This window comes from Microtus ochrogaster, chromosome X (assembly GCF_000317375.1).
Source record: "Microtus ochrogaster isolate Prairie Vole_2 chromosome X, MicOch1.0, whole genome shotgun sequence".
Taxonomy (NCBI): Eukaryota; Metazoa; Chordata; class Mammalia; order Rodentia; family Cricetidae; genus Microtus; species Microtus ochrogaster.
In genome coordinates, this window is record NC_022026.1 from 56,409,337 (window position 1) to 56,432,426 (window position 23,090).

General features: G+C 45.3%; 1 protein-coding gene across 1 annotated transcript in view; it reads left to right on the plus strand.

Moving 5' to 3' along the window:
• Positions 1-14,304, plus strand: part of Itih6 (inter-alpha-trypsin inhibitor heavy chain family member 6) — a 33,796-nt gene extending 19,492 nt beyond the window's left edge. Inside the window, 9 exon segments of the mRNA XM_005358875.2 lie at positions 2,372-2,488; positions 4,070-4,241; positions 4,972-6,845; positions 6,847-7,024; positions 8,840-8,932; positions 10,151-10,186; positions 10,447-10,560; positions 11,958-12,335; positions 13,591-14,304. Coding sequence (XP_005358932.1) covers positions 2,372-2,488; positions 4,070-4,241; positions 4,972-6,845; positions 6,847-7,024; positions 8,840-8,932; positions 10,151-10,186; positions 10,447-10,560; positions 11,958-12,335; positions 13,591-13,802 — 3,174 coding nt within the window. The 3' untranslated portion in view covers positions 13,803-14,304.
• Positions 14,305-23,090: the final 8,786 nt, after the last annotated feature.

Sequence of the window (23,090 nt, forward strand, 5' to 3'; positions counted from 1 at the left end):
CTCCTCATCTGATAATCTCCATCTTCTCCTCATATGATAATCTCCATCTGCTCCACATATCACCCACAGTTGAACTCCTCCACCCCATACAGTGCAGGGGACAAGCCTGTTCCTTCATCCCTCTCTTGATACCCTGCAGCAGAACTACTCCAGCCTAGGGCCCAACTCATTGGCGCTGGACACTCAGGAATGATTGGACTGAACTCCCTGTCTCTCTCTTGGCTAGCTCCTGATAGTGTAACAGACAGATCCATGATCAGAGGTAAATACCTTGTAGGTGCCATGTTATTCTGTGTTCCCAGGCCTGGAGGCTCAGGACAGTCTGCCTGAAAGAGCTAACAATCACAGTTCTATGGCTAAAGTGAGCAGATCTTGCTCAGAGTACAGGAAAAGCCTCAAGGGTGGGGTGGGGCATGAGAGCAGATGCAGGCTATGGTAGAGTCACATATGGAGACTCATGGAAGTCATGACTGTTGCAAAGAGGCAGGGATGGAAGGACTCCATTAAGACCAGGAATCTGACAAAGGTCAGTCTCCACTGTATGTCTCGAGTGCCCGGATCCAAATTCGAAGGGCCTGCTCAGAGCCACCTGTCCCCAGCAGCTTCTTTCACTCTCTTAAGCTTTCCCTGTGCGGGAAACTATCTGGAAAACTTTGGAGAGCTGTATTGACTGGGCTGGGGATGAAGAAACCCAGAGAAATAGCTCTGAAGAGGTGGTCTGTGATGGCAGGAGAGAGCTCAGGGTCTCAGAATCCCGAGGTTACAGGTGGGCAGCACATCAGTGAGGTGAGGTCTGCTCAGAGCCCAAAGGCATCTACTGGAAACCATTGTCCCAGGTGCCTTTGTTGTCAGAAGCATGAGTCCAGGGTGGGAGTAGCACATGCTGGGGGTTCAGCAGGAATGAATTATTGGTCGGGGACTGTTGAGGCTACCCATGTCTTCATCCTAGGATGCTCCCAGTGGGGAAGAAGCTGGTTAGCAGTCTGAGGGCAACTGGGAGCAATGGCTTGTGTCAATGTGTGGAAAGCACACACTTGCCCACCCTCTGGGACCTAGTGAGCTGCATGCCGGGAGAGCAGTTGACACATAGATGAATGGTTGGACTCATGCAGGGTCCATGGCTAGAAGGCATGGCCCTCATCAGGAGGCATGTGACCTCCCACAGTCCAGGTGGGCTGTGCAAGTGCTTTATGACCCGGTGCCCTTCAGAGTTCTCAGGGGCTGGGAGCATGGCCTGGTTGACGAAAAGGGCTGTGGGAGTTGCTGGGCACTTTGTTGCTCCCAGGCTACAAGCTGGCTGCAGGGGATCTGGTTAGAAGGCAGGCCAGCATGGTGGGCACACAATCATACCCCATGTATACCAGGTACATGGGAGCCCCCAAGGATTCTGCCCATAGCTTGGCAGCGACAGGGTCCTGAGTGACAGAATCCTTGGGGAAGTGGAACAGGGAGCCCGTACTGTGGAAACAGGCCTCCTTGTGCCTGTGAATTAATTCAGAGGCAGTGGTAGAGGGGCAAACATTTTCCTCTTCCCATTATCCTGTCCTCTGGAAAAGAAGGGAGCTCCCAGGCTGACTGAAGGAAGACAGGAGCAAATCCTGCTTTCCCTGGGAGGGCTCAAGCCTTAGGCAGAGAGCTGTAGGCTCAGGGATTGCTCAGACCCGACCCCTAGGCAGCCTAGGCCTCCCTGGCTGGAGAGGACACTGGTCCTGAGGGGCCTCCAGGCCCATCTCCTTCCCTTCCCCTCCACTGACCCAGCCCCCAGGCTCTGCAGAGAAAAAGATGGAGTGTGAGGGCAGGGGGCAGGCAGCCAATCACATCAGGACAGCCCAAGGCATCTGTACCTGGTGCTAACCAATCCCCTCTGCACAGACAGCTCTGCTGGCCTCTGCTTCCTCCTCCCTCCCTGCTCTGCCCAGCAACAGCAGAAAGGAGTGTTTAGGAGGAGAAGGAGGCCCTGCAAGCTCCCAACCCTTGGCAGCAATGAGCTGGGCCCCTGGCTCACTGTGTTGAGGGAGGTTAAAACAATACTTTCCGTTCCTGGAGCCCAGACAAATGTCCCCGGGGACTCTCAAGCCTGTGCAAGTCCGGCTGTCTCAGGGACAGGAACTCACATAGTACAGAAATGCTGACCCTCGTAGGCCTGGGCCCCAAGCTTGTCTTCTCCTCTCTGCTGCTCTGGACAAGGCCTGGGATGAAGGGCTCGAGAGCAGAGGCTCAGTTCTGGTGTGCAGACCAAGGTTGAGCCAACTGACAACCAGGGAGAGGGAGCTGGCCTGGGAAGGAGAGAGCAGGGTGTTATGCAGGAGGGTGAGGGGCCTGATCTGGCCTAGCTTTCACCCTTCTTCTTGGCTCCTTTCTTTTTGTCCAGATCTATGGTGGCTATTTCATTCACTACTTTGCTCCCAGAGGCCTCCCGCCAGTGGAGAAGAATGTGGTATTTGTTATAGATGTCAGCGGCTCCATGTTTGGAACTAAGTTGCAGCAGGTAACAAGATTTCCCCTGCGGCCTCTGAAATCCATAACTGTCTCCCCTTTTGATAACTTCCAATGACTGTTGGTTCTCCTTTTTTAAACACCTGATGCTCTTTTTCTGAATCGGGGTTTCTTGTACTAGCCCAGGCTGCCCTCAATCTCATTAAGTAGCTGAGGATGACCTTGATATTTCATCCTCTGGCCTCTGCATTCTAAGTGCTGGAATTATAGGGTGCACAACCATGCCCAGTTTATGTGCTGCAGTGATAGGATATAGGTTTCCATGCCTGCTAAGAAGCACAATATTGACTGAGCTGTATTTCCAGCCCTCTACCCCTTCAATGTTTGTTTTGTGTCTCTGACCCATCAACTACTAATTGTTTGACTCTGAGCTCCTAACTCCTTCTGTCTTTGTGAGCCTCAGTGCCATTACCTGGCAATAGGAATAATATTAGTGCCTTCTTCACTACCCTTCTCTAAAACTTCTATGAACTGATACAGGTAAAATATTCAGGAATGTCTGGAACATAGGAAGTGTCTTATTAGTGGTGCCTAATAGTAGAATCTACTATCAATGTAGCCTCCTATATGCCTAGCTCTCTGTTAAGTGTTGTCATGGGGGGAAAGACAGAGGAAGAAGCAGCATTATGTGGCCTGTTTGCAAAGTATTGGATATGAGACTGGACAGTGCAAATATTTCCATGTCAGAGTCTTGGTGAACAGTCTAGAGTAGAGACTCTCTGGGTGAGAAGGATGAAAGCAGATCGCTCAAGAAAATGCTTCCCTGAGAAAGGGCAAGTGGAAGTTCATTGAAGATATGGCTACATAAAGAGAAATGACGTGCTATTTAAAGGGCACCACGGTAGAGTTATGCAGTTGAAATAGAATGTGGGCTCTCCAGGGTTTGATGAGAATATAGGCATGGAGGAGACAGAGGGGCTGAAGATCAGAAGCTGATCTGAGCAGAAGGAAAGCAAGCCGAAGCCCCGCAGCCAGATACATGGCTCCGTAATCATAAGGTCCTCCTACTTGAAAGGGTTAACTCATTCAGCCAAGGAGCATATGCTCAGAATCCATTGACTACAGAGACTGTAGAGCTCTAGGAAGAACAGACCTGGGGACTTTGAGAGGGAAGCTGTCCAGTAGACCTTTCTTCTGTTCATTCATTTTGCTTTGCTTTTTGAAACAGTCTTTATAGCACAGGCTATGTTGGAACTTGTAATCCCTCAACTTCAGCCTTCTGAATGCTGTTTTCTGTCATGCACCACCATGCATGTCTCCGTTGGAACTTGCTAGATGATAATCTCAAACTCTGTACTGTCTAGAACAATAACCACATGTTGTCATTGAACACGTGAAATATGACTCTTATAAGTTAAGAACTGATTTTTCTTTCTCTATTGGAGAGTGAACTTTGAAGCCTACCATAAAGCCTTGCAAACATTTTGACCTAATATCCTCAACTCACAAAAGGAGAGGTCAAATAGTATTAAAACCGTGAAGCACCCAGAGAGAGCTAAGTGTCATGTGAACAGAGCCTTTCAAGTTTGTGGCGCTCAAGTTTTCTCTCATGTCCTTCATCCTTATCCCACAGACTAAAAAGGCCATGAACACAATCCTCAGTGACATGCAAGCCAGTGACTACTTCAACATCATTTCCTTTTCTGACAAAGTTAACATCTGGAAAGCCGAAGGCTCCATCCAGGCCACTGCCAAAAACATTCATAGTGCCAGGAACTACCTGAGTCGCATGGAAGCAGATGGCTGTAAGTGTTTTACCCGCCTCCCCAAATGAACAGGCTGTGGGGACAGAAGAAATTTCTGAGCCCTTCTCTTCATTTCCCCTGTGCTTCTCATTTCTCATGCTGCCAGAAACATCACTTTCACATTTTGCATAAAAACCGTACCTTTTCCTCCTTTTGGTTCCCCGCCTATCTCCCTCTCCTGATGGGAGGAACATGGTTGATTTCCCCTGTATCTTAGCCTCTTTCTCTTTGGACCTCAGTGTCCTCTTCCTTAAAACAAACAAGAAAATTGCTAAGACTTTTAAAATCAGCATTGTAGGCCTTATTTCCAAGCTTTTGCCCCAGTTGTGACTTTTGTTCTCAAATAATTACTCCATTCTCCCAGATCTACTGCCTCTGTCATCTAAGCCATCTTTTTCCCTGTAGCAAGAAGGTGGTGGTGGTGTCTCTGGGTGGTTGTCATCTGACTAGAAAATGATATGATCCTGTCCTCCCCACATACACACACACCCTGGGGAATAATCAAAGCATGGTCTGAGACAGGGAGCGATAAGCACAAGGACACATGAGCACAGGTCACATGAGCCAGGGCGAGAGTGATGGAGTTTGGAGGGATAGGCAGCCGGGAACAGTGTGAGAAAAGACCCGGTGGGGAGGATGAGCCTGGGAGCATGGTACGGTACCAGTGTGTCTGCAGTGGGGGGTAAGAAATGGCATGAGAAAGTGATCTCACAGTCTGCTCCCCAATTAGGGACCGACATCAACGCAGCTCTGCTGGCAGCTGCTTCAGTGCTGAACCATAGCAACCAGGAGCCTGGAAAGGGCCGTGGTGTGGGGCAGATTCCTCTTATCATGTTCCTGACAGATGGGGAGCCCACAGCCGGCGTGACAACTCCCAGTGCGATCCTTTCCAACATCCGTCAGGCATTGGGCCACAGGGTATCTCTTTTCAGTTTGGCCTTTGGGGATGATGCGGATTTCTCACTACTGCGCCGGTTGTCCCTGGAGAACCGGGGAGAAGCAAGACGCATACACGAGGACGCCGACGCAGCTCTGCAGCTAGAGGGTCTCTATGAGGAGATTTCCAAGCCTCTACTGGCAGATGTGCACCTGGACTATCTGGGTGGTTTGGTTGGGACCTCCCCTAGGGCCCATTTCCCTAACTATTTTTGTGGTTCAGAGCTGGTGGTGGCTGGCAAGGTGCAACAAGGTAAGCAGGAACTGGGCGTCCACCTAGCAGCCCGTGGCTCCAATGGTCAACTTCTTGTGGCCCGCCATAGTGAAGAAGCCACCAACAGCAGCCAGAAGGCCTTTGGTTGCCCGGGGAAACCTGCCCTCAATGTGGCCCACTTTATCCGCCGCCTGTGGGCCTATATCACTATTGGGGAGCTGCTGGAGGCACGCTTCCAAGCCCATGACCCTACCACTCGCCGACTGCTGGCTGCCAAAGCCCTCAACTTATCCCTTGAATACAACTTTGTCTCACCTCTGACCTCACTGGTTGTGGTACACCTCGAGAAGACCAATGAGAGATCCAGGAGCCAGCCATCCACGACAGCTGAGGCAAGCAGAGTCACACCCTCACCCAGCAAAAGCCTTGGCCTGGGAGTGGGCACAGCTCAACCACCCTCGGTCCTCAAGGTCTCTCCCAAATCAAAGCCCATGAAGCCCAACTCAACTGTTACTGCCCCTAAAAGGAAGATGCCCAGTTCCCAGGAGCTGGGGGCACTAAGCCAGTCCTCTAATGCCCTGCCAACATCAGCACAACCAAAGCCCCAAATGCCAACCCAAGATTCCAGTACTTTGGCACTACCAACTTTGAAGATGAAACCTATTGCCCCTGTGCCTTCAAGTTCGAATGCCCCATTACCTCTGAAGCCCAGCACTCCATCACACCAGAATCCTGGTGTGACATCACTTGTTAATTCTAGGACACGTGTCCTAACTCTGAACCCTGTCAGCCCCACCCAGCCCAAAGGTGACACTATGAAGCATTTTAATCCGTTTACTTCTTCTGAATTTCCGGCTTCATCAGATGCTCAGCCGACACCTGATTCCCCATCATACCCTCAACCTGGGGAACCCATAGCACAGTCACCTCAAAGCCTGCCACAGCCCAAGACTGTCTCCACATTTCAGATAGCCAAACACCCTTTACACCTCAGCTCCAAAGGTTTTGCTCCCAAGACTCCCCCAAATTTACCAGACCCTAGATCTGGGATCATCTTGCCCAAGTCTCCTAAAATCCCTTCATCTCTTAAACCTAACATCTCATCTCACCAAACCTCTACTAGCTTACTACTTTCCAAGTCCAGAACCCCAACTCCCCATAACACCCAAATTCCACTACTCGCCAGACCCAGGGCAGTAGTTCTTCAGAGCCTCGACACATCCTCAAGCACACTCTCAAGTTCCACAAGTCCCAGCAGTACTGTGGCCACGTCTCTTCCTGGGGAACCTCTCTCTTCTCCCTTTACCCCTACTCTGACCTCTCTGCTTCCTGCTGCAAGACTCTGGCATCAGCAAGACTCGCTGCTGGGACCCAAGAGCACCAGGCAAGTTCTGGGACCATCCCTGCCAGGGATTCTACTAATGGCCCTAAACCACAGCTCTGGTCCTATGCTGGGAGGCATCTCCCTGAAACCTCCCGATCTTGCTGCTTTCCAGCACTCTCCCTGAGGCCATCAGTCTTCATCTTCTCCCAGAGAAGCTCCAGCTGCTGCCAGAGTCAGTGACAGAGTCCAAGTTCGTGGAGTCCTTGAACCCACCAGTCTTCTATACCTTCCTCACTCCTGACAAAGACGGTGAGTGCTGAGTGCTGCTGGCAAGAGGCCAAGGTGGAGCAGGGGAGGTGTGGATGGAGAGAGCAGAGCGTGGAGGAGGTATGTTCCCAGTAATGCTCCAGAAACTTCCTTGGTTGCTTTGGAACTTTGGACTAGTTAACATTTCTAGACCTCAGTACATAGGCAGAGAATCGAGGCCTTGGCAGATAAGGCTTGAGAGGCTAAACAGAAGCAAACGGGCTAAACCAGAGTTGACATTTGTCTTGTTAAAAAAAGAGAATGGTTGCTGACTCCCAAGCAGGAGAGGAATGTGGTGGTAGAAATTGAAATGCCACTGCGTAAGGCAGGTCTGCTTGGTTGTTCTGGGCTCTGAGAACAGTCCCCTTAACAAAAAGGGATATACATTTTACAGAAAATAATGGCAGTTCCCATTACATTACCCAAAGACTTGAAACATTAATTTCTAGTTATCCCTATGTGCAGGTACTTCTCTTCATATCATGTTTCTCATCTAGCATTTCATTCTCCATGAGAATCTATTGATATATGCATTTTATACACAGAGAAATTGAAGCACAGAAAAGTAAAACAACTTGTTTAATGTCACACAGCTAGAGACTAGAACCCATACATTCTGGTCCCCCAAAATGTGTCTAACCACTCCATTATTTATGTTTTTTTTTAATTTTAGAAGAATTTCTTGAATTACATTATAGCAGAGGATTCGAAAGGATTAGGGGTAGCAATCATTCACAGGAACACAAATTTGGGCAACATCCTTGACATTACCATGCCCTCTCTTCCCCAATATCCCACCTGCCTTTCCATCTTAGTGATGTTACCTCTAATCTATTTTCCAAATTTACGGACTTCTCACAATCCCAACCGCCACAATCAGGAATCAGACAAACTGCCATCCCATCTAAAACAGCTCTTCTGGCCTATTTACCAGGCTCCTCTTGCCCTCTTGCAGGCCACAACAGTTTTCAAATAACCAAATCAGTTCATGTTCCTTTCCTACATAATGCTTCTCAAGGATTTCCCACCAAGCCTAGAATAGAGTTCAAAGTCTTCTGTATGGTCTGCAAGGCCTTGCAGTGCTGTGCTGTGAGTGCCCATACCACACTGACTTCATCTTCTCCCATTCCCCCATTTCTCCTCAACTCTAGACCCCTAGCTTCTTCCCTACTCCCCACACTGGCCCTCCACAATCACCACCCAGGGACGTCATTCTTTCGACTGCTTCTCCTTGATTCACCTGGCCCACCCTTTCCTATAGTTTTCATCCTTCCCGTGCACTAAAACTCCAGCTGGTGCCTTGGATCTCAGACCAGGTTTCTTACCCACCTTCCTCCACAAGCCACTTTAGGCCTTCCCTTCCTTGATCAGTCCAAGAAAGTAAAGCAAATTTTTTTTTGTATAGCATCCACCACCATTGATAACCTTGACTCTGACATTTCACCAGGTGAGAAACCTCACATGTCTTTGTCACCATCATAGCCTGATGCCTACCCAAGCAGTGCCTGGAAGAAGAAGTGAGTGAATGCACACAAATGAGAATATTGGTGTTAGGAGAAAGGAATTGGAGTGTCTCTGAGCTTGAGAGGGGCTGTGGCAAGTAGAGACACGAGCAGGTTAGTTTGAGTAGCCGGTAAGGACTCTCCCAGTCAGAAGGAAGAAAGGGCCAGACATGGAGGTCACATAGCATCCTGGCATTTGGAAGACTGTAGCATTAGGATCAGTAGCTGGAGGCAGGCCTGGACTGCACAGTGAGACCCAGTCTTCTCTTCGACCCAGGCGTGGGAAGGATTCCTTTTATTTCTCTGTGTTTGGCAGGAAGTCCACACTGGAATGGCAATTTTGAGAGAATCCCGGGAGGAGCTGAACGTGATATGGACTCTAAGGAAAGTTCCATGGAGCTAGTAAAAGGTAAACCGGGGGCTCCTCTGGCAAAGGCTCCTCTAAGCCCCCATGTCTAGTCAGTGTCATTTGAAGCTCTCATTGACAGTATGGGAGCCCAGAGGAGGGGCAATATATTCCTTTCCATCACCATATAACAAATTACCATAAATTGAGCAGTTTAAAGCAACACATTGTAGAATCAGTTTTCTTCAATGGAGTCTTATTAAATTTATCAGCCACACATCAGGGCAGGTCCTATGCCCATGTTAGCCAACAGAATGAATTCAATGGTGTTTTTGTAGACTTTTGTCTCATATTGCGTTGTTTGGACAGGTTTTTTTCTTATTGGTCTTTTGATTGTTTTTTAATTTTTATTTTGTATTTTTCTGTTTCTTTTTTGGTTTTGTTTGTTTTAAAAGAGAAAAAATATAAAATTGGATATGTAGGGAGGTGAGGTGGATCTGGGAGGAATTGGAGGGAGGGAAACGTGATCATAGCATATTACATGAAAAAAATGTTTCCAATAAAAAATAAGGCAACCCCCATTCCCTTCACCCATGTTCTCCTGCTGTAACAGAATGCTACAGCATGGGCAATTTCTAAAGAAGAGACATTCATTCATCTCACAATTCTGGATCCCGGGAGGTCCAAAGTTGAGTGACTGCATCTCCTGAGAATATCCTTGATGGTAGGAACTCTACAGAATCTCAAAGCAGTGCAAGTCATCACTCAGCAAGACAGAGCAAGCCAGCCCAAAGAGGCTGCATTTAGAACAATCACTGGCTAATAATCAATTAGTCCATCAATTAGTCTGACCTTGAAGGATAACTAGAAATTGACTTTGATTAACAAAAGAAAAGGAAAACATTCCAAATGGCAAGAAAAACAGGAAGCTGCAAAAAAAATTGAAAAAGTTCATAACAACTGTCAGTTCAGGGTCAAGTGTGATAGTCATGTGTGATCCTAGAACTCTAGAGGCTAAGGGAAGGAGGATCAAGAGTTCAAGTCCAGCCTGGGCTATACAGTGAGACCCTGACTCAAAGAAAAACAATAAAAAATAAGTCAATTTGACTAGTATAGAATAAAGCATAAAGAAAATATTGGGGAAATAAATTCCAGAAAAAGTTTAAATACTGAGCTCAGGAATTTGGCCCTTACCTAGGACTCAGAAGCCGGAGGGTCCCAGGGTTGTTAGGGATGTGTTAGATCAATTGCTTATCAATGTATGTCCTCTATTCTTTGCAGGCACATTGCCAGGCATCTTCACCTTCTCGTCCTTTGGTAATCCACTCACATCCCCCCACCACTTTGTACACTGGTACTGACACCGGCTTCTTTCTCCCTCTCTCTTTCCCTCTCTCCCTCTTCTTCTCCCTCTCTGCCCCTCCCTCTCCTTCCCTTCCTCTCCCTCTTCTTCTCCCCACTCCAGTACCTCTGTCTTGGAAAATAGACATCCTTCCGTTCTCCTCTTCTCCTTGCCCTCTCCTTTCTCCCATTCCTTCAAGACTCAGAACTTCAGAGTTTCTTCTCCTGCCTTTCAGTGGATGGGGATCCCCACTTTGTGGTCCGCATTCCTCACTCAGGAGAGAAGATCTGCTTCACACTGGATGGGCGCCCAGGAGACCTACTGCAACTCATAGAGGACCCTAAGGCAGGTGAGAGCCCCAAGGCCTCCATTCTCAAACAACCACAACTGAGTGTTCTCATGTTAGTAACCCTAGATATTTAGCATTTTATTATATATATAATAGTAGAGTATAGTAGAAGTAATACTGGGGTATTACTTCATAAAGAGAGTTTTATTGGCTTACAGTTCTAGAGGTCTAGAGTATGTACATACATACATATAATATTGGTCTAGATAGTATAATGTTTATAATACATATATGTGTAAGTATTATGTTCTCTATATATTTATATGCCTTATATTTTATAATGTATAAAATAATTGTATATAATACCTTGTAATATGCAAGCATACATATGAAAACAAATATATGACTCACAAACATCTGTAACTCCAGTTCCAGGAGATCTAACACCCTCTTCTGACATCCACAGGCACCAGGCATGTACATGGTACACATACATACATGCTGGCAAAGCATTCACACACATAAATAATACATAAATAAATCTAAAGCTAGGTGTAGTGATGCATGCCTTAAATCCCAGTTAGTTCTCGGGAGATACAGGCAAAAGGATTCTCTGTGAGTTCAAGGCCAGCCTAGGCCACATAGTGAGCACCAAGACAGCCAGAGCTACATGGTGAGATGCTGTCTCAAAAATACATAAATCAAAAATTAAATAAATAAATTTTAAAAGTACCCCCCCCAAGAAAACAAGCACATTCGTAAAAATCACTAAGATAGTCAGAGATACATATCGGGGCATATGGTAAATTATTTTGATATTCCGCATATCCATAAATACGTAAATGTGTACCACACAGTAACCCATACACATCAACACATTCTGACTTAGAAGCCCTGATGCTTCCAAATTGAGCCCAATTCCCAGGAATCAAATGCACACAAGTAGCACATATTCTCTGCCACATCAGACACATGAAAGAGACTAGTGTACAGAAACAGTCACCTGACACACAGTGATATGCATCCAGATGTGTGCATACTAACATTTTATACTTGTTGGCCTATCTTACAAACAGCCAAGACATAGAACACCAACACATTCAGAGGTACAAGTAAAGATACACATTGTAACATACCATCTTCTTCAAACATGTCGATGTACTGATATTCCAGAGATCCTCATCGGAATATAACCAAACACACAGATTTATAGAGCAATAGGCGAGCATGTGAATAGCCACATAAGAGTGAGCATGTGTACATGCTCCTCTTACCCGCAGCTCAGGGTGGACCATGGTGGAAGCATTCCCACAGGAGAGATAGCATTCTAGCCACAAATCTGAATTCTGCCATGGGAACCCTGGAACCTGAGACCCTCAGCCCTGCCTGTGCAGTGGGTCACCATGTGCATGCTAGGGTGACAGCCTGTGCTCTGTGCCTGCATTTCCCCTTTACAGGGTTGCATGTGAGGGGCAAGTTGCTTGGAGCACCGCCAAGACCAGGCCACGAGGACCAGGCCCGTACATACTTCCAGATCATCACAATCACTTTGGATAAACCCCGGGCCTACACTATTACAGTAAACCGCAGTTCCATATCTGTGCATGGTGAGGGCACCTTGATCTTACCCTGGAACCAGCCTGCCCTGGTGAAGAAGCCCCAGCTGAAGCTCCATGTGGCTTCTGCAACCCATCTCACCATCCAACTTGGGCCCCACCTCAACTTCCTCATCCTTCGTCACCACTACAGACACCCTAGCATACTACAGCTACCCCATTTGGGGTTTTATGTGGCCAATGGCTCAGGCCTCAGCCCCTCAGCCCATGGCCTGATGGGTAAGTGCTGCTGAGGCTGAGAGGAACCACAATGTACCAGTCCTAATAGAAACCTCTTTCTTTTCCTTTTTCTTTCTTCTTTCCTTCCTTTATTTCTTTTTATTTGTGTGTATATGGATGTTTTGCCTGCATGTGTGTGTGTGCTGAATAGCCCCAGAGGCCAATACAGGACCTCAGATTCCCTGGAATGGGAGTTAAAGCAGTTTGTGAGCCCGTGTGGGTACTGGCAACCAAACTCAGGACTTCTACAGGAGCAGTAAGTGCTCTTAACCTCTGAGTCTTTTCTTCAGCCAAGAAGCCTTTTTCAGGATGACGGTCTAGCGGGTTCCCAACTGTGCAGAGAAATGAAAGCCAGGCTCTGCCTTTAGGAAGCCACTGATGCAGGAAGAGGAAAGAGTCGGCCATAGAATAGGGATCACGAGCAGGGCGGTGGTGGCGCACGCTTTTAATCCCAGCACTCGGGAGGCAGAGGCAGGCAGATCTCTGTGAGTTCGAGACCAGCCTGGTCTACCAAGGGAGTTCCAGGACAGGCTCCAAAGCTACAGAGAAACCCTGTCTCGAAAAAACAAAAAAAAAATAAAATAAAAAAATAAAAAATAAATAAAAGAATAGGGATCACGAGGAGGGGTGAGTGTGAAGGGAGCTGCCCAGGAACCTACAGTGACCCAAAGTAGAAAAATGTCCCCAGCCACAGAGCTCAAGAAAAGGCTCTCAAAAGAGGGAGGGCATTGCATCTGGAAGGCTGAGAAGTGTGGGGACAAGGGACAGAGACTGGCGGAGCTAGTACTGGCATGATCCCGCTGAATGTCAACATGAGGAGTCAGACTTTATCTCAAAGCCATGGCAGGGAGCCGTGAAAGGTTCTAAACAGAGAAAGACATAGCAAGATCTTAGTATTATAAAGCACCATCTGCGTATTTAGCTTTCTGTGAAAGTGGACTGTTGACTATAAGAAGTCAGATGACCCCGGCAGCACCCGAGACCAGCCATGATAGGTCGAACAGATAGCTTCACCTCCCTAAGGCTCTTTGAACCTCTTTCTCCCCTGTATCTTCCTGTCTTCTCCAAGCCCAGCTGCTCTCTTTCTCTCTGCGATCTTGACTCTCCACTTCCACACCACACCCCTGTCCCATCTGGCTTTCTTCAGTGTCTAGCCTCTCCCCTCCTGAGCCTCTACCCTGCCTCTTTCCTCCTAGATTCCCTGCTTTCAGACCTCCCCAGAGCTCCAATTGGTGCTGCATCTTCTCTTCCACAGGACAGTTTCAGCACCCAGGCATCCGGCTGGTAACAGGACCTACTGGGTCTTATTTACAGAAGCACCATGGCCCAGATGTGCCAGTGGTACTAGGCAAGAAGCTGCTGAAAGAGTCATCAAGGCTTCATCCACGCTGGACTTCATGCTGGCTGGTGAAACGCTCTCATGTCGAACAGCTGCTGGGCCAACCCTACCTTGCCTATGTTCTGTGATGACTCTTGTACCTAGAGCCAGGAGATATAAAACTGGGAGATCCAGTGGCTAGGGCATGGAGTCATCCAGAACACAGGCCTGGGTACATGGAGGTGCACATAAAGACTGTATATGCGTGTGCTAAGGGACAAATCTGCCAGAAAGCACAGAGGTAAAAGCTTTAGTAGTCTCACCTCGTGGTTCTTGTTTATACTCTCTGCTCCCTCCAAATTCACATTAGTCCTGGGAGTGACTTTCTTTTTTATTCATTATTGGAGAATTTCACACATGTATACAATGGACTTTGATCTCATCAACCCCCCACATCTCCGTCTATTCCTCCCAGAATCCACCATCCCACCTCCACCTCACCCTCCCATTCATTTTCCTTTTCCTAGGCCCCAGACTGTCTTTCTTACAAGCAAAGCCTCACTGGGTCACCAGTACCGCTCATAGCATCCCCCTATTTCTACAGTGTACTCATAGCTCTTGGATTTACCTAATAAGCTATGATCAACCCCTCCGTTGGACTTCTATATGTATTCACTTTCTGTGCGGGATACTCTTCCTTTATCTAGGTAAACTTGATTCATTTTTCAACTCTTAGTTGTCCCTTCTTCTAGAAGACATTCCCTGGGCCTTCCATGATGTTGAGTTTGGCACCTGCATTACGTCCCGTCCAATCTCAGCACTTTTCATACTCTGTAATAATCATCTGGATCCTGGCTAAGCCTGTAACCTGTCTGAGAACAAGAAACTGTTCTGAATCCCCCGTGTAGCCACAGTTCGTGGTAATGGTAGGTGCTTAATAAATATTTGCAGAATAAATGAATGAACAAGAATAACCATTAAATAGCAGTAGGCATACAACCAAAGACATGGGTCACATGCAGAAAAATAGCCACAAAGGCACGATATGAAGACATAGTGACAGAGGAGACATAGCAGTAGAAAGGACAGGGAACTCAGAACAATGAAACCTGGACAGCTGGGTGTGGGGCCATACGCCTGGAATCTCAGCATTTGCAAGACTGACACAGGAATATAGCCACAATTTCAAGGCCAGTCTGAGCTTCATTAGTGAGTTTAAGGCCATCTGGAGCTAGAAGACAGGGACTTGTCTCCAAACAACAGCAGCAACAATAAAACGAAAACCATGAACATATGGACACAAAGACATTAAGAGGACAGAGTGCCAGAGTGACGATATCAGAGACAGAAACATATGTTTTCTTGCTGGAGTTCAATGTTCCCATGGCTTGAGTTACTGTCCCTTCACAGTAACTTTAAAGAGATAAAAACAAGATGACTTTGGGCCAAACGCACAATGACGAATGTGAAAAATGAGACATAACAGCATAGAAACCAGTAGACACAGAAATTTAGCCTGGAGCTGAGATATTAAGATCACAGAGACGTAAAGGTACAAAGATAGCCAGGAAGACACTGGTCAGGATCACAGTCCAAAAAACCAACAAAGCATGAAAAAAGTAGAAACATAGGAGTATCCTGATCCTCTGACCTGCAGACATAGGTGGGGATGGAGTGATAACATGGAGACACACAGCCAGAAACATACGAGGGGTAGAAACAGACATTGCATGGCAAAGAAGGCTGAGCCAACAGCAGAGATCCACATACTCCAAGATCTAGAAACAAAGAAGGGAAAGCCGTGAACAATGAAAACCACCAAAAAGAGATAGAAATCAGACCAGATAGCACAGACATAAGGAAAAGTCGGGTGCCAGCACTGTGATGAAATGACATAGAGAGGCATAGAAACTCAGAGAAAGAAAAGTAGTAAACATGGGCATGCGAACCCACAAATGTAGTCACATAAACATGGGGCAGATTTGGAAAGGAAGTCAATATGCCTGGAAAGGTAGAGATGAAAGAAAGAAAGAAAGAAAGAAAGAAAGAAAGAAAGAAAGAAAGGAGGGAGGGAGGGAGGGAGGGAGGAAGCTAACTAGACCCAAAATGTGTCAGGAGGCAGAAGACGATGAGAAAGGTAGGGATGCAAAGACATTAAATCAGAATATACTTGAGGACACCTTCAATAGTGACATATAGCAGGCACCAAACCAAGGCTACAAATAAAGGGATAAGAGCAGTGGTTTCAACCTAAGGACAAAAAGGTAGTGGGTTATGGTTAAAAGGCATGGCTCTATAATAGGGAGGCAAAGACATAAAACCGAGGACAATGAGACAGAAAGAAACAGATGCAAAGAAATAGTCAGACCAATAAATTCACAGAAACAGTAATGCCATCGTGTGGAACCCGAGACAAAGAATCGGGGACTAGGAGAGTTTAGGTTCAGTCCTATAAGTATTCACACAGAGACACTGACGAAATGCAGGAGAGACAGGCGGAGAAGGGAACTAGCAAAACACAGAGATTTAGACATGAGAAAGAAAGTTGTAGAGATGCACAGACTTGGGTGCTCTTCGATAGTGGGCACACAGAGGACAGTATACGCAGACCATTAGCACGCGGATGCTACCTGGAACAAAGGAACTCAGGGACACAGACACAAAAATGCAGGAACACATTGCTGGATCCCAGAGTGTCCAGTATGTGCAAAGAGTTAGGGTCACGCAGAAATAAGAGCAAATTGAGAGTGGAATACAGAGGCTGGTGGGTACCCAGCCACCTTGTATAGTCAGTAGGTAGCATGCGGACACACTCAAAGTCATGTAAAGATTCTGCATATACAGACTCAGGGATGTGCAAGGATTCACAGACTCTCTGAATGTGGCTGACAATGAGGGCGGACTGAGAAACCAATGATAATGACACCGGATTTTGATTCTACTGCATGCACTGGATTTTTGGGAGCCTAGTCTGTTTGGATGCACACCTTCCTAGACCTAGATGGAGCGGGGGCTTGAACTTCCCACAGGGCAGGGTACCCTGACTTCTCTTAGGACTGGAGAGCAAGGGAGAGAGGGAGTAGAGGGAGGGGGAGGGAAGTGGGAGGATGGGAGGAGGTGGACATTTTTAATAAATAAATAAATAAAATTTAAAAAAAATTACAAATATACAAAAATTGAGAAACATGTAAAGAATCACTGGTAGATATAATCAGGAATGCACAAAAACTAAGAGCTACACAGGAAAGGGGACACACACGCATGTCCTCAAACAATGCCAACTCACTAGATAAGCAGATAATGAAACACAGAGCTACATGGGCTCATAGAGACACTAGAAAAGAAGCTTATGCTAAACCTCAGACACATACAAGGGTAAGGATACATAGGCATTTAGACATACAGCCAAGGCACACAGACATAAGGTCAGAAGTAAATAATGCAGTGTCATAGGGATACCCAGAGATAGGGTTATGTTGGTACTGAAGCACAGATTGATTGAATTTATGGCATAGGAAAGTATTCAGAGTTGGAAACAGACACTCATAGACTTACTGACAACCAAGAGCATGCAGACACTGGATGACAGCATACCAGAGAAACTACAGACACCAGGACACAGAAACCTTGGTATACAGAAATCTTGGGAAACCGAATTATGTAGATATAACTCAAGTGCTCACCATACAGATTTTATGATTCACACAGACAAAGGAAAACATAGATGTCCACTAAAACACACAGACACACTGGCATGAATAAATATTTAACACACAGAGAAGCTCTATTACAGGTATCAGATACACAGAAATGCAGAGGCAATAGTGCCAAATACTGGTACACAGAGACACTGGTATACATACACAAAGGAGCACACAGAACCTGAGATGCTAGAACACCATGACCTGGCACAGAAAAATGCAGCAAATGGAAAACTAATTTCAGAGACAGAACAAAGTAGTAACACGAGAGCAAATAAATGCTGAGGTGAATAGTCGGGGGCTGTAAGATACCAGCGAGACACAAGGATACAGAGACTGGCCAACATTGGGGAAAGTAAACAGTGCGATACACATGCCAAGGTAAACTGGCAGTGAGGCTCAGGAAAACTAGCACGTTGTTCTGGGAAGTGGAGTCCATGATGAGGCATGCACATACAGACATAGAATTAAATAGAGCTGGTATTTACAGACAATGTGACAATGGCGCACAGATACACAGGTGTAGAAATGGTAAAAACTAAGAGGCACACACTGGTCAGGAAAACACGTGAGCTAACTGTAAATCTTCCCCTCTCCCTTTGCTCCTCCAAGTCCAATCCTTCAGTCTCATCCCCAGATCTGCCACAGAATACCCGTGGCAGCCCCCCTTCTCCTCCTGTTCCCATCTCCAGGGCATCACATATATCTTCACCTCCAAACTTCCTTACTCCCACGCATTGCTTTGTCCCAGCCTCCAAGGTCAGCAGGAGCTCCCTTGAAAACCAGAGGCCACTCCAAATAGGAAAGCAAGTAAGCTAATTGCAGATCTTCCCCATGTGTCATGCCCCGATCTCCTCCCCAGCTCTGGAGCAGAACTTCTGCTGTAGCCTCTCCATGCTCTGTACCCTTATTCCCAGGGGACTAACTAAGCAGATACTGGTGGGACACCGTGCCCTCTTCCCTTCACAAACCCTCAGCCCATCCCCATTCCTTTTTTTTCCTTTTCTTTTTTTTTTGATTCTACGTTTTTTTGAGACAGACTTCTCTGTAGTTTTGGAGCCTATACTGGAACTAACTGGTGTAGACCATGTTGGCCTCAAACTCACAGAGATCCACCTGTCTCTGCCTCCCGAGTGCTAGGATTAAAGGCATATGCCACCACCACCCAGACCATCCCCATTACTAAGTCTCAGGTCCTGATATCCAGAAACACACTTTAATTAAAACCCTCAGTTCCAATACCTATCAGGACACAGGAAGATTTTTTTATAGGCAACACACAGCCACCACTCTCTTCCTAAAAACTAGACAGTACAACAGAAACCAGAGAGTAAAATACCCACCCAACAAAGACAAGACCAGATATTAGCACCTAGAATTACAGTCTTCACAATCCTGGATGCCTAAAGGCCAGCATAACAACACAATCAATTGCAGCCAGGACAATGTCTCCACTAGAGCTCAGCCACTCTGCCACAGCAGGTCCAACATAGCTGAAGTACAAAAAGAGACCCTAAATAGCCTTTATAGCTATTATAAAGGTCCTAAAAGAGGAAATGAATAAATCCCTTAAAGAAAGCTATGAAAACACAAAAACAGTGGCAGAAAATAAATAAAAACATTTAAGACTGAAGGCGGAAGTAGAATCAATAATGGAAACCCAAAATGAGGGAATTCTGAAAATGAAAATTTTAGGAACTCAAACAGGAACAATAGAGGCAAGTTTCACCAACAGAATACAACAGGTGAAAGAGATACTCTCACAAACTGAAGAAAAAAAATAGAAGAAACAGATGCATCAGTCAAAGAAAACGTTAAATCTAAAAAATTCCTGGCACAAAACATCCAGGAAATCTGAGACAGTGTGAAAAGACCAAATCTAAGAATAATAGGGATAGAATAAGGAGAAGAAATCCAGATCGAAGGCACAGAAAATTTTTTCAACAAACTTATAGAAGAAAATTTCCCTAAACTAAAAGAGGAGATGCCTATCAAGGTACGAGGAGTATACAGAACACCAAATAGATTGGACCAGAAAAGAAAGTCCCTTCATCCCATAATAATCAAAGCACTAAACATACCTAAGAAAAAATATTAAAAACTGCAAGGGGAAAGGACCAAGTAACATACAAGGGCAGGCCTACTAAAATTACACCTGACTTCCTGATGGAGACTCTAAAAGCCAGAAGGGCCTAGACATATGTGCTGCAGACTCTAAGAGACCACAGACGCCAATCCAGATTAACATACCCAGAAAAACCTTAAACTACCATAGAAAGAGAAAATAAGGCATTCTGTGATAACACCAAATTTAAGCAATATCTATCTACAAATACAGCCATACAGAAGGTGCTAGAAGAAAAACTCCAACCTAAAAGAGTTAACTAATACATCCAAGAAAACACAGGAAATAAATAATTCCAGATCAGCAAAGTCAAAAGAAGAGAAGCACACCCACCACCACCACCACCACCACCACCACCACCACCACCACCACCACCATCACCACCACCACCACCACCAGCAGCAGCAACAACAACAACAACAAAATAACATAAATCAGCAACAACTGGTCATTGCTATCTCTCAACATCAATGATCTCAATTTCCCAGTAAAGACACACACTGCCAAAATGGGTGCAAAAACAGGATTCATCCTTCTGCTGCATCCAAGAAACAAACTTTAACATCAAAGATAGACATTTACTTCAGAGTAAAATGATGGAAATAAATATTCCAAGCAAATGGACCGAAGAAACAAGATGGTGTTGCTATTGTGATATCTGACAAAATAGACTTCAAAACAAAACTAATCAGAAGAAGAGTTAGGAAAACTACACTACATATACTCATCAAAGGAAAAATCAAGAGCACATTTCAATTCTTTTTTGTTTTTCACCTTTATTGAAAACAAATTCTTTTTTCATACACTATATCCTGATTGCAGTTTCTCCTCCCTCTACTTCTTCCATCTCCTCCCAACTCCCATCCCCTCTAGATCCACCCCCTTTCTATCTCTCATTGGAAAAAATAGACTTCTAAGAGATAACAACAAAATATAGCAAAATAAAATATAATAAGATAAAACAGAAACCATCACACTGAAATTGGACAAGGCAAACAAACAGAGTGGGAAAAGTCCAAGAGAAGGCAAAAGCATCAGAGAGCCATGAGCTCATACATTTAGGAGTCTAATAAAAACACTAAACTGAAAGCAATAGTTTATAAGCAGGGGGCCTGGTGCAGACCCATGCAGGCCCTGTGCTTGCTGCTTCAGTCTCTGTGAGTTCATACAAGCCTTGCTCAGTTGATTCAGAGGACCGTGTTCTCTCCATCCCCTCTGGCTCTTACACTCTTTCTGCCTCCTCTTCGCTGGGGATCCCCTGAATTCTGAGGGGAGGGATTTGATGGAGACATCCTATTTAGAGCCATGTGTTCCAAAGTGTGTGTCTGTCTCCCCCCACCCACCCACCGTGTCTGTAACGTCTGGCCGTGGATCTCTGCATCTGCTCCCATCTGTTGCATGAAGAACTTCTCTGATGATGCCTGCTGAATAAGGTACCAATCCGTGAGTACAGCAGAATGTCATTATGTTATTGCTCTGTTCCTTTAGTTGTATTTGGTTTTACCCTGGATCCCTGGGCTATCTAGTCTCTAGTTCTTGGTGACCCAAGCACTGGGAGGTATGGATTCCATCTTAGGAAGTGGGCCTTAAGTCAGAGGACATCACAATTTTTAACATCTATGCCCCCGAAACAAGTATCCCTAAGTTTGTAAAAGGAACGCTACTACAGATTAAATCACACATTGACCCTCACACTGATAGTGGGAGACTTCAATACCCTACTCTCACCAAAACAGGTCATCCCGACAAAAACTAAACAGAGAAATGCTGGACCTAACAGATATTTGCAGGACATTTCACCCAAACAACAACAACAAAAAAAACCTTCTTCTTAGCACCTCATAGAACTTTCTCCAAAATTGACCACATATGTAGGCACAAAGAAAGTCTCAACAGATACAAGAAAATTGAAATACTGCAGTTATTTTTGGAAAAAAAATGTCCCCAAAGGGAGTGGTGTTATTAGGTGTTTTTCTTTTTGTTTTATCTTACTGTATTTTGTTATATTTTGGAAAAGAGATTGAATCAATGAACCAATGAATTAAAGAATCAAAACTTAGCTAACCATCACTTGTACCTGCTTGGAGAGGCAAAATCAGTTTTATCCAATAGAATGACAGTGGGTATGTCAACCACTCGAGGACAGGCCTCATGTTCAGGAATAGTTGACCAACATATAATGGCATGAACAGTTGTGTGTGTGCTTTTATATGGCAACAGTTTGGTGTTTTATTTTGTTTTGGTTTTGAGGGGCTGTAGTTTTGATTTTCTTGGTTTGGAGATTTTTGTTGTTGTGTTGGGTTTTGTTTGTCTTGTGAGACAAAACTTAAAGTTGGGTGGATAGGGAGGGGAGATCACCTAAAGGAGGGAAGAATATGATCAAATATATTTAAATTTAAAAATTGTTTTAAATAATAAAAATTCAAAAAAGAGAAAAATAAATGAAAAGAAAAATATATGCCACCTGTATGAGGTATGAATAAAGAGCTATTTTCTGAATTAATTACATAACCTATGAAGGACATTTCATTAATTTACTGCTCAATATTAATAGAACTCATATAACACAACTTTCCAAATATCCTATCATTTTTTGAAAATACTTACTGTCTTTTTAATTATGTATCTCTGTGTATGTCAATGAATGTGAGTAAAGGTACCCTTGGAAGACAGAAGAAGATGTCAGATCCTCTGGAACTAGAGTTACAAATGGTTGTGAGCCCCCTGATGTAAGAGCTAGAAACCGAATGAAGGCTCTTCATACGAGCAAAGGGTGGTTTGAGTGAGAACGGGCCACGTAGGCTTGTATGTGTGAATACTTCCTTCCCGGTTAGGGGAACTGTTTGGGTTTTAGGTGGCGTAGCCTTGTTGGGGGAAGTGTGTCGCTAGAGGCAGGCTTGGAGTTTTCAAAAAAACTGGTACCATTCCCAGTGTGCCCTCTCTCTGCACCTTGCTTGGGAATCTACATGTAAGCTCTCAGCTGCTGCTTCAGCCGCCTGCTGCTGCCTGCTGCGTCTTCTCCACCATCATGGGCTCTAACCCTATGAAACTATAACACCCAAATAAACTCTTGCTTTTATGTAAAAAACAAAAGTCAACTCGGAGACACAATGCAACTCACAAATAGCCACCATAGTCTACAGACACTAATCTACAGAGACTCGGGAACCTATGGTGATTAGGACAGGAGCCATTACAGAGTCATGAAGACATACAGTAAAGAGAGGCGTTATAATATATAGATGGTGGGAAACTGACACTGTACCACACAATCTTTGGGTTACATAGACAACAAGAACAGATTCTGCAACTCAGAGACACTGGGACACATGGACATTAGCTCATAGTCATAGGCAAAGACAGTCATTTGAGCTTAGAGTGCACAGACACTGGAATGCAGAAATGTTGTGATTCATAAATGCTGAGATGTAGCCCTGACATAGATATGTGCAGACATTCTAGGGAATATAGCCAATAGAGTACTCAGACACTAGGAAACAAAGATACTAGCTGAAAGAAACCAACACCATCAAATTCTGGGGCACACAAGGATTAAGATAAAAGTGGCGAAATACAGACATTGTGGCACTCAGATAAAGGAACATACAAAC